This window comes from Corythoichthys intestinalis, chromosome 11, assembly GCF_030265065.1.
Source record: "Corythoichthys intestinalis isolate RoL2023-P3 chromosome 11, ASM3026506v1, whole genome shotgun sequence".
Lineage (NCBI taxonomy): Eukaryota > Metazoa > Chordata > Actinopteri > Syngnathiformes > Syngnathidae > Corythoichthys > Corythoichthys intestinalis.
In genome coordinates, this window is record NC_080405.1 from 43523387 (window position 1) to 43541356 (window position 17970).

Below are 17970 nucleotides of genomic sequence, written 5' to 3' on the forward strand. Positions count from 1 at the left end.
ACAATCAGACATATTTACAAAAGCAGCCTTTCTCAAATTTTGGGTTTTTTGCGTTTATCAGATTATCACGAATTGGGCACACAAAGGTGTTTTTATATCCATTTACTGGACGTTGTCAGAAAAACTGTGGTGCACATGTTCTGTTTAATAAGTCTTATTTACTAAATTCTTTCAATTATGATCTATGAAAATTGTTCATCTAATTCCCACCTGGAACGTAGTCTCCGAAGCCTACAGTGGTAAGCGTGATGACCACAAAGTAGAGCGATTCCAGGAAGGACCAGTCTTCTGACTTCTGGAAGACGACGGTGGGCACGGCCAAGAAGATGAGGCAGCCAATCAGGATGGACAGCACGGCGGAGATTACCCGCACCGTGGTGGGGCGGACTTGGCGTTTCTAATGCACACACATAAACGTTGATTGATGACTAACACGTCGCATGCAGAAAAATAGGAAAAACCGTTCTCACCAGGAAGAGGGTCTCGATCTTTGCCACGGCCTTCCTCAACACGGTGCCCATGTGGTCGCCCACTCCCGCCAGCAGGATGCCGAACATAGGGATGCCCACCAGAGCGTAGCACACGCAGAACAGCTGGCCATACCACGTCCGAGGCGACAGGTTGCCGAAACCTGGAGGAGGGATGACGGTGTCAAGAGTCTGGAGATAACAGACGGCGACGAGCGTACCGATGGTGGTGATGATGGCGCCGCAGAAGAAGAAGGCAGAGGCCACGTCCCAGCGGGTGGTGAAGTTGCTGGAGAGGCTGTCCAACTCCAGACCCGCTTCTACCGAGGACGCCACGTCCTGGGTGACGGCCACAACAAGAATTAAATCGGTTAGGCTACGTCGAGTTGTTTAAATTGATTACAAAAAACATATAATCAATCATGACATCATTATCATCATTAATTATTATCACCATATGGCGGAAAACACTCAGGTGACTTGAAGTTCCACTCTGAGACCCTCAATTTGGCCAACTATCAAAATTGTCTGAATCGCATGTGTGATACATCATAGCTTAAAACCTCAATTTTCTGGGGGAACAAAAATTTTGAACAGGAAGGGCATTTTTGAAAAAACGTTTTTTGTTAAACAGCAAAACCCTAATTGGAGGCGAGAGCACGCGAGAGCAGAATTAAAGACGCCACGATTTTAACGAGATATTATCGCGTACTTACCTTCTTTCGATCCAAAAACTCCACGTAGCATGTATCACTGAGTGTCTAGACCAGTACTTCTCAAATGGTGGGGCGCGCCCCCCCAGGGGGGCGCAGAGCGATGCCGGGGGGGCGCGAGTGACCTCGGGGAACATGCTTTTTTTTTTTTTTTTTTTGCCGTACTAGAATAAAGTGTACTTGCACATCCACTCCGTGGGTGGCAGTGGCGCTCTCATTTTCAATGTGCGTGCAGTATTTTTGAAGTCAGCAAGAGCACACGGAAGAGACTCATGCAGAGCTGGACTCACGCAGCGACCCACTGTCTTCTTCGGTTCTCACGTGTCCGGCCGAGAAGTGCCGTTTTCGGCTTGGGATCGTCACGACCACCGCCCTCACCTACGGTTCTCCCTCGGCCGCCGAGAATGTGCTTTTTTCGGGCCGTTTGCCTTTGACTTTTAATATAGTGGGAAATGAGGAAAGACCACTGTTTACTGAGTCTAAAAATTATTATAGCGGAGAAGCCAAATCAGTTAAGACGCCACTTAAAGACATTAGACCTCAATCTCATTGATAAGCCGCTTGATTGTTTTTCAGCGAAAATGTGCCGAATATTGCCAATTGTCACAATCGTCCCGCTTTGTCAGTGTTATATCAGTAAACCAGTGAGCACTGTGGTGAATCAGCGAAAATAAAAACTTTCCTTCTGTCCAAAGACTTTTTTCCCCCCTTCTATTCAGTTTTGTTTTTTTTTTTGGTCAAATTTTTTGGCATGTTGTCCTGAAGAGTAAATGTTTCTAATCAATTTGAATTTGGTATTATTTACTGATTTTATTACATTTTATTTTTCAGTATCAAATGGTCAAAAATGTACCTTGAGTGTATTTTTACAGTTTGGATGTGACTTTTTTTTTTTTTTAACTTCAGGCAAATTGATGGGCGTTAAGTCTTTTCTGTTACAAGCAACACAATGTTAGAAAAGTTATACTTTATTATAAGTTGATCTCTGTTACTTTTTTTCTTTAATAGAAAAAAAGGACACAATGTTAGGCTGAGGCGTACTTATAATAGTAATATAGACGAATGATACTATTTACAGTGGCGGCAGAGAGTTGGGGGGGCGCGAAACATTTACGTCTTCCTTGGGGGGGGGCGTAACAGAAAATAATTGAGAAGCACTGGTCTAGACACAGCTGTGAAAGGCCACAGCCGGATTTTTATTTTATTTTATGGGTGACACATGGTGATATAACAAGGGTCGCGATGCAGAAATCGCAGACAAGGAGTGGTTGAGATTTTCTTTTTCATATAGTTACCATTTTAAACATTATTTTTCAAAATTGTTTTCTTTGGATCGATTATTTATCATCTAACATATCGGGGAAAGTGCGACAGTACCAAAAAAAAAAAAAAAAAATACAATTAAGTGATAATTATGAGGTAGATATCCGTGACTTTTTTACAGACGCCAAATTTTTCATTGTGATGTCATTCGTTTAAAAGTTTAAAATATGCGATTGAATAATTTTTTAAAGTCGGTTTTGTTTTGTTTTTTAACTAAAATTTAGACATCAATTAATGATTCTAAAAAATGACATTTTGAATAATAAATATAATTACTCATCTTCTTTTTATGGCTAAGTTGAAACAAAAGCGGTTGCGCAACGTCTGTAAACGGGGGTTTTCAGGGTAAAACGGACAAATTAAAAATAGTTCAGGGGCTTAATGCACCATGAATCTGTTATGGCAGCATATAGACATATTTTTCTATAAAACACAACAGTTCTTTTGGCTTAAAATACTGCAGGAGTGCAGGAGCAGAGACAGCTTTTTCAGTCTTGTGTTTTCCGCCATATCGATTTTTTTGTGGGAGCATATCGATAACCTTTTGGGCTGCAAAGTATCGCGATATATTACCTTTTCGATATGTTTTCACACCCCTAGTGGCCGTCGCACACATTACCTAAGAACACCTCGTTAAAGTGTCATCTGGTACCTTCAACAGCTTGTAGAATTCCTGCTCACTCACGCAGGAGTGATAGTTCAGGAAGTTGTCCTTGGCAGTGATTAGCTCGTTGAACTTGCGATTCTCCTCGTAGGCCTCCAGATTCTGGAAGACCAATGCCCCCATGCCCAGGTAGAGCACCACCCCGAACAAGAGGGCCAGGACCGTGGTGCAACGCATGTTGTCCACCCCCTCTCCGAGGTCACGGGTCGCGGGATGTGGCGGCGCTCGCTCTCAGGATACACTTGGGGCACAGCTGGTCATAAACAGGAAGTTCCTTTTAGATCACCGCTGGACGTGTAAACATGCAACACGGGAGCTTTTGGCGGGCTGACATTTTATTAATGCGCGTGTGCGTCACGATAGCGCTGCATTGGCAGGAAGCTAAGGATGTTCCCATGTACGCTAAGTGAGAAGTCACACACTGATGATGTCATAACAATATGAAAAATTCTCCAACAGTAAACCCTCACCTATTTGACAAATATACCTGGTGATGGGATTTATATGCTTTAAAAATATAAAATGAGTGTAAATATCAGACAAACATAATGTAAAGCTTACTTAAAAAGCGCTGTGTAAAAAAGTAATTCAAAATAAATACAAATCCTGACTTGATTGCAGCTTAAATATCTCGAAAAACTGCGTTAAAATTTCCTGACCGAACCTAAGCCTGATTACCTCAAGATCCTGTTCAATCAAAATAAATAAATACCGTAATTTCAGGACTATAAGGCGCACCTGACTATACGCCACCACCCACAAAATTTGACACGAAAACGGAACTTGTTCATAGATAACCCGCACTGGACTATAAGCCGCAGCTGTTCTCACTGTATCATGGGATATTTACACTATAAGATATTAACTGGGAAAAACTTCATTTGACAGTAGCATTGTACGACTGTCATAAGACAAAATGAACCACCATGAAGCTTTGAACCAACTGGCTGCAAAGCTTCATTGCTTTAAGAAGCTTTATTTAGCCATCACTGCTCCCTTGGGGGAGACAGTCAACCTCTGCTGCCACCTGCTGGCCACACTGTTGTCTTCCAACATGCCTTCTGGCATGCATTGCAGCGCTACAGATTTAAATAACAATCTAACTCATGTTCTGTGCTACTTATTTCTTCAGTTACTGTTCCAGTTGTTTCTTTAATTGCTAATTTTGGTATTTTTTAACACTTTCTATGACAGTGGCGCCATAAAACTGTCATAAGAACATCATAATTTTGACATGACACTGCGATGAGCATTAATGAATGCTTATGACATATGTCATTTTGTGTCATCCAGACAATTATCTCACTTTTGAATGGATGTTAAAGATCCAAGCTGGACAAAACTAAAAATAAATAAATATTCAAAATTCATGTACTGCGCTATTTATTTCTTCAGTTACTGTTCCAGTTGTTTCATTAATTACTAGTTATGGTATTTGGTAACACTTTATTTGACAGTGGTGCAATAAGACTGTCATTAGCTAATCCTAATTTTGACATACCATTGTCATGAGCATTAATGAATGCTTATAACACATGTCATTTAATGTTATTTGGCAAATTATCTCACTTTTGAATGGATGTTAAAGATCCAAGCTGGACATAACTAAAAATAAATAAATAATCAAAATTCATGTACTGAGCTATTCATTTCTTCAGTTACTGTTGCAATTGCTTCATTAATTACTAGTTATGGTATCTGGTAACACTTTATTTGACAGTGGTGCCATAAGACTGTGTTTAGCTAATCCTAATTTTGACATACCATTGTCATGAGCATTAATGAATGCTTATAACACATGTCATTTAATGTTATTTGGCAAATTATCTCACTTTTGAATGGATGTAAAAGATTTCAGCGGGACATAAATGGAGCTAGTGACATAATTTGCCGAATGACACCTAATGACATCTGTCATAAGCATTCAGTAATGCCCATGATAGTGTCAAGTCATAATTATGACGGTCTTATGACAGTCTTATGACGCCGCTGTCAAATAAAGTGTTACCTATTAAACCAAATAAATCAACAAATAAGCCGCACTGGAATATACGTTAGCCGCAGGATTCAAAATGAAGGAGAAAAAGTATCGGCTAATAGTCCGAAAATTACGGTACCGTAAATAAATAAAATCACTTAACTAGAACGCGCTTGACAAAATTAATCTGGCCAATACGTCTGAAAAAGCTGCAACAAAACTAAAAAATGGATAAAGTACAGTGGGGCAAACAAGTATTTAGTCATCCACTACTTGTGCAAGTTCTCTCACTTGAAAATATTAGAGAGGCCTGTCCTTTTCAACATGGGTAAACCTCAACCATGACAGAAAGAATGTGGGAAAAAAACTGAAAATCTCATTGGTTGATTTTTAAAGAATTCCTTTGCAAATCATGGTGGAAAATAAGTATTTGGTTAATACCAAAAGTTCATCTCAATACTTTGTTATGTACCCTTTGTTGGCAATAACGGAGGCCAAATGTTTTCTGTAACTCTTCACAAGCTTTTCACACACTGTTGCAGGTATTTTGGCCGATTCCTCCATGAAGATCTCTTCTAGAGCAGTGATGTTTTGGGGCTATCGTTGGGCAACACAGACTTTCAACTCCCTCCTCACCCCGTGGCGTCAAAATGATAACAAGAACGGTGAGCAAAAATCCCAGAACCACACGGGGGGGCCTAGTGAATGACCTACACAGAGCTGGGACTACAGTAACAAAGGCTACTATTAGTAACACAATGTATATATGATCTTTATTCCGGAATCTCACAGTGGGTCCATAGCACACACACACCAACAAAGAAAAAAAAAAAAAAAAAAAAGAATACCGTACATACGGAGACATAATAATAAAGTGACTGGAAAGGGGAAAAAAAACAAAAAACAAAAAAACAGAACAACAAGGAAGCACTGGCAATCAGTGCACAACAAACAGGCTTTTGTGCCAATGGCACCACAGGCTCGAACTAAATCTAAAGCTCATTGTAGGGTCTGTTAAATTCATTATAATATTATTTCCAGACTCATTTAGCAGATACATGAAGCTGTACATCAATTTTCTTAAAAGCGCTTTAAATATGGGTAATCCAGAGCTAACAAATAATTGACTGGCGCTGTACCATCTAGGCACACGCAGTAACAGCCTCAGGGCATCATTGTAGGCTACATTTAGCCTCTGCATGGATTTAGCTGTGTACCTTGACCACAGGTGAGCTGTGTAAAATGGTGTGCAGTATGCCTTAAACAGCGAGGTCTTAACGTGGGGGGAGCACATAGAAAATCTTCTTTTGAGCATATTTGCCTGTGCATAAAGTTTACAACATGTGCCGCCAGGGACTCAAATCCTGCACTGCCAGACGTGTCCCCCTGCTGAAGAAAGTGCACGTCCATGCCCGTCTGCGGTTCGCTAGAGAGCATTTGGATGATCCAGAAGAGGACTGGGAGAATGTGTTATGGTCAGATGAAACCAAAATAGAACTTTTTGGTAGAAACACAGGTTCTCGTGTTTGGAGGAGTAAGAATACTAAATTGCACCATACCCACTGTGAAGCATGGGGGTGGAAACATCATGCTTTGGGGCTCTTTTTCTGCAAAGGGAACAGGACGACTGATCTGTGTAAAGGAAAGAATGAATGGGGCCATGTATCGAGAGATTTTGAGTGAAAATCTCCTTCCATCAGCAAGGTCATTGAATATGAGACATGGCTGGGTCTTTCAGCATGACAATGATCCTAAACCCACAGCCAGGGTAACAAAGGAGTGGCTTCGTAAGAAGCATTTCAAGGTCCTGGAGTGGCCTAGCCAGTAACCAGATCTCAACCCCATAGAAAATCTGTGGAGTGAGTTGAAAGTCCGTGTTGCCCAATGACAGCCCCAAAACATCACTACTCTAGAGGAGATCTGCATGGAGGAATGGGCCAAAATACCAGCAACAGTGTGTGAAAAGCTTGTGAAGAGTTACAGAAAACGTTTGGGCTCCGTTATTGCCAACAAAGGGTACATAACAAAGTATTGAGATGAACTTTTGGTATTGACCAAATACTTCTTTTCCACCATGATTTGCTAAATAAATTCTTTAAAAATTAAAGTGATTTTCTGTTTTTTCCCCCACATTCTGTCTCTCATGGTTGAGGGTTACCCATGTTGACAATTACAGGCCTCTCTAATATTTTCAAATGCGAGAATACTTATTTGCCCCACTGTATTTTAAGTAGTTGACATCTATGAGTCTGGAAAGGGTCACAAAGCCATTTCTAAACCTGTAGGAGTCTCGCAAACCATGGTGAGAGCCTTTCAGAAAAGAGGTTAGTGGTTAACAGTGGGTAACAGTAGATACAGCTACAAAAAATGACCGCCAGGATACAATAACGACTCATCGAGGAGGTCACAAAGGAACCAATAACAATCTCTCTAGCCTCAGTTAAGGAACAAAAGAAGTATTAAGCCCCTTACAGAGTTACAGTGCCTTGCAAAAGTATTCGGCCCCCTTGAATCTTGCAACCGTTCGCCACATTTCAGGCTTCAAACATAAAGATATGAAATTGAATTTTTTTGTCAAGAATCAACAACAAGTGGGACAAAATCGTGAAGTGGAACAACATTTATTGGATAATTTAAACTTTTTTAACAAATAAAAAACAAAAGTGGGGCGTGCAATATTATTCGGCCCCTTTACTTTCAGTGCAGCAAACTCACTCCAGAAGTTCAGTGAGGATCTCTGAATGATCCAATGTTGTCCTAAATGACCGATGATGATAAATAGAATCCACCTGTGTGTAATCAAGTCTCCGTATAAATGCACCTGCTCTGTGATAGTCTCAGGGTTCTGTTTAAAGTGCAGAGAGCATTATGAAAACCAAGGAACACACCAGGCAGGTCCGAGATACTGTTGTGGAGAAGTTTAAAGCCGGATTTGGATACAAAAAGATTTCCCAAGATTTAAACATCTCAAGGAGCACTGTGCAAGCCATCATATTGAAATGGAAGGAGCATCAGACCACTGCAAATCTACCAAGACCCGGCCGTCCTTCCAAACTTTCTTCTCAAACAAGGAGAAAACTGATCAGAGATGCAGCCAAGAGGCCCATGATCACTCTGGATGAACTGCAGAGATCTACAGCTGAGGTGGGAGAGTCTGTCCATAGGACAACAATCAGTCGTACACTGCACAAATCTGGCCTTTATGGAAGAGTGGCAAGATGAAAGCCATTTCTCAAAGATATCCATAAAAAGTCTCGTTTAAGGTTTGCCACAAGCCACCTGGGAGACACACCAAACATGTGGAAGAAGGTGCTCTGGTCAGATGAAACCAAAATTGAACTTTTTGGCCACAATGCAAAACGATATGTTTGGCGTAAAAGCAACACAGCTCATCACCCCGAACACACCATCCCCACTGTCAAACATGGTGGTGGCAGCATCATGGTTTGGGCCTGCTTTTCTTCAGCAGGGACAGGGAAGATGGTTAAGATTGACGGGAAGATGGATGCAGCCAAATACAGGAACATTCTGGAAGAAAACCTGTTGGTATCTGCACAAGACCTGAGACTGGGACGGAGATTTATCTTCCAACAGGACAATGATCCAAAACATAAAGCCAAATCTACAGTGGAATGGTTCAAAAATAAATGTATCCAGGTGTTAGAATGGCCAAGTCAAAGTCCAGACCTGAATCCAATCGAGAATCTGTGGAAAGAGCTGAAGACTGCTGTTCACAAACACTCTCCATCCAACCTCACTGAGCTCGAGCTGTTTTGCAAGGAAGAATGGGCAAGAATGTCAGTCTCTCGATGTGCTAAACTGATAGAAACATACTCCAAGTGACTTGCAGCTGTAATTGGAGCAAAAGGTGGCGCTACAAAGTATTAACGCAAGGGGGCCGAATAATATTGTTTTTTATTTGTTAAAAAAGTTTAAATTATCCAATAAATTTTGTTCCACTTCACGATTGTGTCCCACTTTTTGTTGATTCTTGACAAAAAATTAAAATTTTATATCTTTATGTTTGAAGCCTGAAATGTGGCGAAAGGTTGCAAGGTTCACGGGGGCCGAATACTTTTGCAAGGCACTGTACATCCTGGTAAATTCCCGTGTAAGGTGACGCAGCATTTTAGTGCTGCAACGATTTAATCGACTAACTCGAGTATTCGATTAGAAAAAAATACTCAAATTAAATTTTGTTGCTTCAAGTATTCGTTTCATTAAAGTTATAATTTAATTCATAGGTATATTTGTAAGCTAGCGGACTTATTCTATGTAAGTAAGCCAATTGTTCTTTAGCTGTACATAGATCTTAATTGTTAAAAAAAAAATCGTTTGAGGCTCAGCTCAGGTATTTTAATTTTTCATGTTCCTAATCCGATTACTCGATTATTCGAACAAACTAGTCCATCGATTAATCGACTACTAAAATATTCGATAGCTGTAGCCCTACAGTATTTACGCGTGTCATTGCTTTTAGACATGGGGAGATGTCCCTGGAATAACCAGGTTTGTATGTCTGAAAGGGGCTGATTCATCCCATGTTGGCGACTCGACGCTCTTTGTGCGGGAAGGGCGGCTGGCGTGACTTTATATCGTCAAAATTACGTCATTTTTGGTCGACATCCATCGACAACAAAATAAACCACACATTTACAAAGATGGACGATGGACTGTCTCTTCCTTGCCTCTACGATCCAATAGCAATTGAATTTCATTATGTTTCCAGTTTGATTTTGCTATTTCCACTTTGCCATGTTGATAAGTGCGATGTTTGTTTACTGCTTTCTGTCTTACTGCGAAGGAAAAGGAAATGACGATCGACCTGCCATGATATTTACGACCGCATCCTTCGCGCTGTGACCCGGAAATTAAACGGCTGATTTCACACATGCGGCATCTTGGGCAAGTCCCGGACATTATATAAGGACACGACCCGGCAAATGTCTTTCTCATCTCCGTATCAGTCGACCCGGGAAATTGCTTTCACACATAAAGGCTACCCGTTTAAATCCCGGGAATTTACCAGAGTTCAGGTATGTGTGAAAGGGGCCTTTATTTTAGCGATAAAAATTGAAAGCGGAGCGTTAACATAGCATTCACGTTCTTGCTAGCATTAGCATTTTGCGTGGCAAGCGTCATGTTAAACGCTCGGGAAACTTTTTACATACAGTTCGTGGCGTTCAGGTGGGGACATTAATTGAAAATAATGGACTGTTTCTGTTGAGTATGCATTGTCATCACCAAGTGGGCGTTGTCCTTGTAGATGCTACGATATAACAATAATTTTTTTTTTATAAGATTAACAACACTGGGAAGAAGTCTTTCTGGTTTTAATTAAGATTATATTAAAAACGTTCCTATTCAACAAAGCTTATGGTCAGGCTAGCTGAAGTCGGAGTAGACTCAAAGTTTAGTCTAAGCTGCACTAGAAGCTATAAAGCTGGGGGAAGTACAGCCACTGAGTTCTATCTCCTTTTTCTCACTCTACCTACCACTTATCATACTTTATTTCTATTTTCCAATGATAATATGTAGTTGTCTAGTCTCTTCATCACTAGTCACCCGGTGTCCCCTTTCCCCCCTCCCTTCTGGGGAGGGGCTATTTTTCAGCTGCAGCCTCCTGACTGTCCGGACCCTAAGCTGGATGGACGTCCTCGTTGCTACCCCCGTCTCATCTGGCTAGATGGACCTCTTCTTGTTCCTTTACTCCACCACATTTTTTACGGACTGTAACTTCGCCTGCTAATTCCCATTAGCGGTCCTGGGGCTTCCTGTCTATCCGTCCGGGGAGTGGATCTCTCCTGACTGTGGTACTCTCCAAGGTTTCTCGTTTTCTCCCGAAGACTCTGGAGTTTTGGGAGTTTTTCCTTGCCGACATGGAGGCTCTAAGGATGGGGGATACCCAGGACTTGAATTTATTTATTCATCTTTGTTGCTTCGTTTGCTGTTTCTGATTGTGTGTCATATTGCCTCTGCAAAGCCCTTTGAGACAACGTTGTTGTGATCCAGGGCTATACAAATAAAATTGAATTGAATTGAACTGGTTACATCTAGCAGAAAATGTAACATAGCAATTCAGAAAAAGAACATCGGATTGACAGTTAAAGCAATGCTCTGGGGGTGCTTTCCTGCTCTTGGACCTGGACAACTGCTTATTACCGAATAATCCTCAACGAGAATGTTTGTCCATCAGTTGGTGACCTCAAGCTAAAGGAATAGGTTGCAGGCAAACCGTGACCCTGATGAGGATAGGAACTCTAAAAAATGGATGAGTGCCAATCATGCTGTGTTTGGTTTCTTTGAAGAGGAAACTGTGAATTTGTATGAAACTTCCTTTAAAGGTCCAAGATAACATCGCCGTTAGTTGTTGATTCATTTCGCAGGTGACCGATTTACGTTGGAGTCTCCATGGGAGCGCTCTTGTTTCTCACACAGTGCTGCACTTTGACAATGAAAAGTCACGGGCCAGCTGAATAGTGAAAAAGAGTAACAGTGGGAGGAAGCCATTGTGACGTGTTGTCCATTAGTAATTCTCAACCAGCGTGCCCCTGGATATTATCCAGTGTTGCTTAATTGGTCTGAAAATGATTTATTTACTTTCACCACTAAATATCAGTCTGTACAGTACAGTACAGAAAGTACTGTATTAGTACTGTACATATTTTTGCACCCAAGTCAGAGTCCGAGTCACCTGATTTTCAGAATCTGCCGATACAGTCCCAATCCGATACTGAACAAAAAGTGTTGCTAAAAAAACTGTCCCACTGTGCCGTCTTCATAATGTGAATTATTTTAAAACAAGGATAACGTCGAAAAATGTCAGCAGTGAGTGACTCTCACGCTGTTGAGAACAGCCGCTCACTTACACACACACAATGAGTTGCCACGGCACACTACCGCTAGTGTTTAACAAGCTAAACAATGATTGACACATTCACCGCTTTTGAAGGTAGCGCTACTAAGCTTCTCTGGCAAGATCAAAGCTTGCAAACGCATGTCAATCATCGTTAACTTTAACAAGCAAACTCCAGTGCACTGCTGACCAAGAAAAGCAGCACGAGGAAGAGTGAGAGGCTGTACAAGCATGAAGCAGAAAAAAAAATACATTTTTAAAAATAAAAAACCCAATCCTTTTAACCAGGTTCCGATCCTCTGTAAAATGGCGCGATCGGCCCGATTTCCGATTACGTGATCGGATCAGGACATAGCTAAGAAATGCTTGTAAAAATGCAAAGATAAAAATGTCTTTTTCTGGACCAAGCAATCTGAAAAAAAACTGCTTGGTTGTGTTTAATCAGTAATATTTTATATATGGCGGAAAAGTGAAGAAAAGTGAAAAACTCAAGGTGACTTGAAGTTCCGCTCTGACACCCCCAATTTGGCCAAATTTCAAAATTGTCCTATATGCATGTGTGATACATCATTGGAAATTTTTCTTTGTTTGGATCGATTATCATCTAACATATCGGGGGAAATGCGACAGTAACAAAAAAAATACAATTAAGCAATAGTTATGAGGTAGATATCCGTGACTTTTTTACAGACACCATTTTTTTCATTGTGACCTAATTTGTTTAAAAGTTTAAAATATGCGAGTGAATAATTTTTTTCAGTCGTTTTTTTTTTTTTTTTCTTCAACAAAATATTAGACATCAATCAATGATTCTAAGCTAAAAATAACCGACATTTAGAATAATAAATATAACTAGGCCTGCAAGCAGGACTGAACGGGCCCTCGCAATCTAGCGCAACTCGGACGTCACGCAACTCGGACTGTGTGCAGGTCAGGGTGGTGGCAGATCCTCCTCTCTAATCATCTCATTAGAACCTAACATGCTCGAAAGTCGCCTATTTACATTCCCACACCCAAGAGATAAAAACCCCTATTGGAGAGAGTACTACAAAAAAGGAGCCACTACTGAGCTGTGCAGCCAAGCCCTTATTCAAAACCAAAATTAATCTTCTAACTTGGCCAATTCGACCAAGTGTGCCAAATATTGTGGCTCTATAAGCTGCCTGAGTCTCTGAAAAAAAATATTTCCTTTAAATGGCGAACAAAGGGTCGTCACGGCAACAGACAGTGACACGTGGACATGGGCCGTAAAAAAGAATTTTAATAGGTCTTGAAACTACAATGACCAACATGAAAAGAACTGGACATGTTTTGGAAAAACGAGTGACTTCCTATCGCCACTAGTTGGCGCTGTAGGGTTGATGCAAATGACCCCTACAAGTTCCTTCAGGGTATGACTCTCAACAAGCACGGGAAGTTTGGCGCAGATATGTTCTATATCTGCCGAGTTATGATTGTTCAAAGTTTTTGGAGAGAAAAATTGTTGACAGTCATTTTCACTTTCCTGTTTGGACCCCTCCGCTTCAACGAAACTTCAATATTTTTCATCAGGCACCTGAAGACAGGTCTTAAGGCTTCCCTTATGCAGGTTTGAGGTAGATTGGTTTTTTCCCTTTAGAGGAGGAGTGTGTCCCGTAAAAAAGGGCATTTCCTGTTTCCACTAGGAGGCGCCAGGCACAAATGGTAAATTTTCAATCCAGTCCTGCTCAGGCTGGTATACCTCACACACATGCCAGATTTAAAATAGATTTAACATTGTATGAGGGTGTTATCAGTCATTTTCCGAATTCGGTGTTTTGGCGAAAAAATGGAAGAATTTGGCGCCCCGCCCAGGTCAGGCCCGTGAATGAAAACACACCATTTTTATAACTTAAGATTTCATATGCCTCATGAACAGTCTCGACAATTTTGAGAATGATCAAACTAATTCCCTAGGTGCCAAGGTGTAAAATGTGCACACAGTAAATCGATAAAAAGTTCACATTCAATCCAAAATACCCGATTTCCTGTAGGATTTGGAATGTGTGTGCAAGAGACTTTTTGGAGCAGTTTTGCACAAAGTTTTGACTCTCCAAATTTCATCACTCTATATTGGAAAAACCTAAATGGAGAGGCCTTTTTGAAAATTTCAAGGGGGCGCCACTGAGCCATTTTGTTAAAATTTTTCGTAACGTTGCAAGATTATCGAACGTTATTCAAAGCCGCATGTATGTGCAAATTTTGGTGAGTTTTTATGCATATTCAAGCCTCCAAATGTAAACTCTTACTGTGAACCCATGAAAATTTCACATTCGACCCAAAATACCCGATTTCCTGTTGGATTTGGAATATGGGTGCAAGAGACTTTTTGGAGCAGTTTTGCATAAGGCATGTACTCCCCAAATTTCCTTGCTCTATGTTGAAAAAACCCAATAGGAAAGGCCTTTTTTAAAACTTCTTTCTGTCGCCACTAGTTGGCACTGTAGAGTTGATGCAAATGACCCCTACAAGAACCTTCAGGGTATGACTCTCAACAAACACGGAAAGTTTGGCGCAGATATGTTGCATATCTGCCGAGTTATGACTGTTCAAAATTTTTGGCGAGACAAATTGTTGACGGTCATTTTCACTTCCAGTTTGGACCTCTCCGCTTCAACGAAACCTCAATATTTTTCATCAGGGACCTGAACACATGTCTTGAGGCTCCCCTGAAACAGGTTTGAGGTCAATAGATTTTTTTCCCTTGGAGGAGGAGCCTGTCTCGTAAAGAAGGCCATTTCCTGTTCCCACTAGGGGGCGCCAGGCCTAATGGGTAATATTTCAATGCAGTCGTGTTCAGGCTGGGATATCTCATATACATGCTAGAAATGAAAAAGATTGAACGTCGTATCACAGAGTTTTTAATCATTTTCTGAATTTGGTATTTTGCCCAAAAATGGCCGACTTTGGGACCACGCCCAGGTCAGACCCTTGAGTGAAAACTCACCATTTTGAAAACTTAAGATCTCATATGTCTCCTGAATAGTCTGACCAATTTTGAAGACGATCCAACTATTTTCTTCAGCGACAAGGTCTCAAATGTAAATCGATAAAATTTCACATTTGATCCAAAATTTCCGGCTTCCTGTTGGGTTTGGAATATGGGTGCAAGAGACTTTTTGGAGCAGTTTTGCACAATGTATCGACTCGCCAAATTTCATCGTTCTACGTTGAAAAAACCTAATAGGAAAGGCCTTTTTGAAAATTTCAAGGGGGCGCCACTGAGCCATTTTGTTAAATTTTTTTGTAGATTATCAAAATTTACGCAAAGTTGCATGTATGTGCAAATTTTGGTGAGTTTTTGTGCATGTTCAGGCCTCCAAATGTAAACTCAAACTGTGAACCGATAAAAATTTCACATTTGATCCAAAATATCCGATTTCCTGTTGGATTTGGAATATGGGTGCAAGAGGCTTTTTTGAACAGTTAGGCATAAGGTATCTACTCCCCAAATTTCATTGCTCTACGTTGAAAACCTGAGAGGAGAGGCCTTTTTGAAAATTTTAAGGGTCAAGGGGGCGCCACTGAGCCATTTTTTGACATTTTTTCAAAACGACACAAGATTATCGAAATTTACGCAAAGCCGCACGTTTGTGCAAATTTTGGTGACTTTTCGTGCATATTCAGGCCTCCAAATTGGCCATTTTCATTTGCCCTGAAAAAAGAATAATAATAATAATAATAACTAGGCCTGCAAGCAGGACTGAACGGGCCCTCGCAATCTAGCGCAACTCGGACGTCACGCAACTCGGACTGTGTGCAGGTCAGGGTGGTGGCAGATCCTCCTCTCTAATCATCTCATTAGAACCTAACAAGCTCGAAAGTCGCCTCTTTACATTCCCACACCCAAGAGATAAAAACCCCTATTGGAGAGAGTACTACAAAAAAGGAGCCACTACTGAGCTGTGCAGCCAAGCCCTTATTCAAAACCAAATTAATCTTCTAACTGGGCCAATTCGACCAAGTGTGCCAACTATTGTGGCTCTATAAGCTCCCTGAGTCTCTGAAAAAAATATATTTCCTTTAAATGGCGAACAAAGGGTCGTCACGGCAACAGACAGAGACACGTGGACATGGGCCGTAAAAAAGTATTTTAATAGGTCTTGAAACTACAATGACCAACATGAAAAGAACTGGACATGTTTTGGAAAAACGAGTGACTTTCTATCGCCACTAGTTGGCGCTGTAGGGTTGATGCAAATGACCCCTACAAGGCCCTTCAGGGTATGACTCTCAACAAGCACGGGAAGTTTGGCGCAGATATCTTGTATATCTTCCGAGTTATGACTGTTCAAAGTTTTTGGAGAGAAAAATTGTTGACAGTCATTTTCACTTTCCTGTTTGGACCCCTCCGCTTCAACGAAACTTCAATATTTTTCATCAGGCACCTGAAGACAGGTCTTAAGGTTTCCCTTATGCAGGTTTGAGGTAGATTGATTTTTTCCCTTTAGAGGAGGAGTGTGTCCCGTAAAAAAGGGCATTTCCTGTTCCCACTAGGAGGCGCCAGGCACAAATGGTAAATTTTCAATCCAGTCCTGCTCAGGCTGGTATACCTCACACACATGCCAGATTTAAAATAGATTGAACGTTGTATGAGGGAGTTATCAGTCATTTTCCGAATTCGGTGTTTTGGCGAAAAAATGGAAGAATTTGGCGCCCCGCCCAGGTCAGGCCCGTGAATGAAAACACACCATTTTTATAACTTAAGATTTCATATGCCTCATGAACAGTCTCACCAATTTTGAGAATGATCAAACTAATTCCCTAGGTGCCAAGGTGTAAAATGTGCACACTGTAAATCGATAAAAAGTTCACATTCAATCCAAAATACCCGATTTCCTGTAGGATTTGGAATGTGTGTGCAAGAGACTTTTTGGAGCAGTTTTGCACCAAGTTTTGACTCTCCAAATTTCATCACTCTATGTTAGAAAAACCTAAATGGAGAGGCCTTTTTGAAAATTTCAAGGGGGCGCCACTGAGCCATTTTGTTAAATTGTTTCGTAACGTTGCAAGATTATCGAACGTTATCCAAAGCCGCATGTATGTGCAAATTTTGGTGAGTTTTTATGCATATTCAAGCCTCCAAATGTAAACTCTTACTGTGAACCCATGAAAATTTCACATTCGATCCAAAATACCCGATTTCCTGTTGGATTTGGAATATGGGTGCAAGAGACTTTTTGGAGCAGTTTTGCATAATGTATCTACTCCCCAAATTTCCTTGCTCTATGTTGAAAAAACCCAATAGGAAAGGCCTTTTTTAAAACTTCTTTCTGTCGCCACTAGTTGGCACTGTAGAGTTGATGCAAATGACCCCTACAAGAACCTTCAGGGTATGACTCTCAACAAACACGGAAAGTTTGGCGCAGATATGTTGCATATCTGCCGAGTTATGACTGTTCAAAATTTTTGGCGAGACAAATTGTTGACGGTCATTTTCACTTCCAGTTTGGACCTCTCCGCTTCAACGAAACCTCAATATTTTTCATCAGGGACCTGAACACATGTCTTGAGGCTCCCCTGAAACAGGTTTGAGGTCAATAGATTTTTTTCCCTTGGAGGAGGAGCCTGTCTCGTAAAGAAGGCCATTTCCTGTTCCCACTAGGGGGCGCCAGGCCTAATGGGTAATATTTCAATGCAGTCGTGTTCAGGCTGGGATATCTCATATACATGCTAGAAATGAAAAAGATTGAACGTTGTATCACGGAGTTTTTAATCATTTTCTGAATTTGGTATTTTGCCCAAAAATGGCCGACTTTGGGACCACGCCCAGGTCAGACCCTTGAGTGAAAACTCACCATTTTCAAAACTTAAGATCTCATATGTCTCCTGAATAGTCTGACCAATTTTGAAGACGATCCAACTATTTTCTTCAGCGACAAGGTCTCAAATGTAAATCGATAAAATTTCACATTTGATCCAAAATTTCCGGCTTCCTGTTGGGTTTGGAA

The 17970-nt window shown here is 41.0% G+C and overlaps 1 protein-coding gene across 2 annotated transcripts in view; it reads right to left on the reverse strand.

Annotated features, from left to right (window-relative positions):
- kcnk4a (potassium channel, subfamily K, member 4a) overlaps positions 1-17970 on the reverse strand; it is a 69776-nt gene that overhangs the window by 11144 nt on the left and 40662 nt on the right. For both annotated transcript variants that reach the window (XM_057851183.1, XM_057851184.1), the window contains exons 3-6: positions 3156-3420; positions 689-806; positions 471-631; positions 211-397 (exon numbers count right to left, since the gene is read on the reverse strand). In XM_057851183.1, coding sequence (XP_057707166.1) covers positions 211-397; positions 471-631; positions 689-806; positions 3156-3344 — 655 coding nt within the window. In that variant the 5' untranslated portion in view covers positions 3345-3420. The remainder of the gene's footprint in view (positions 1-210; positions 398-470; positions 632-688; positions 807-3155; positions 3421-17970) is intronic.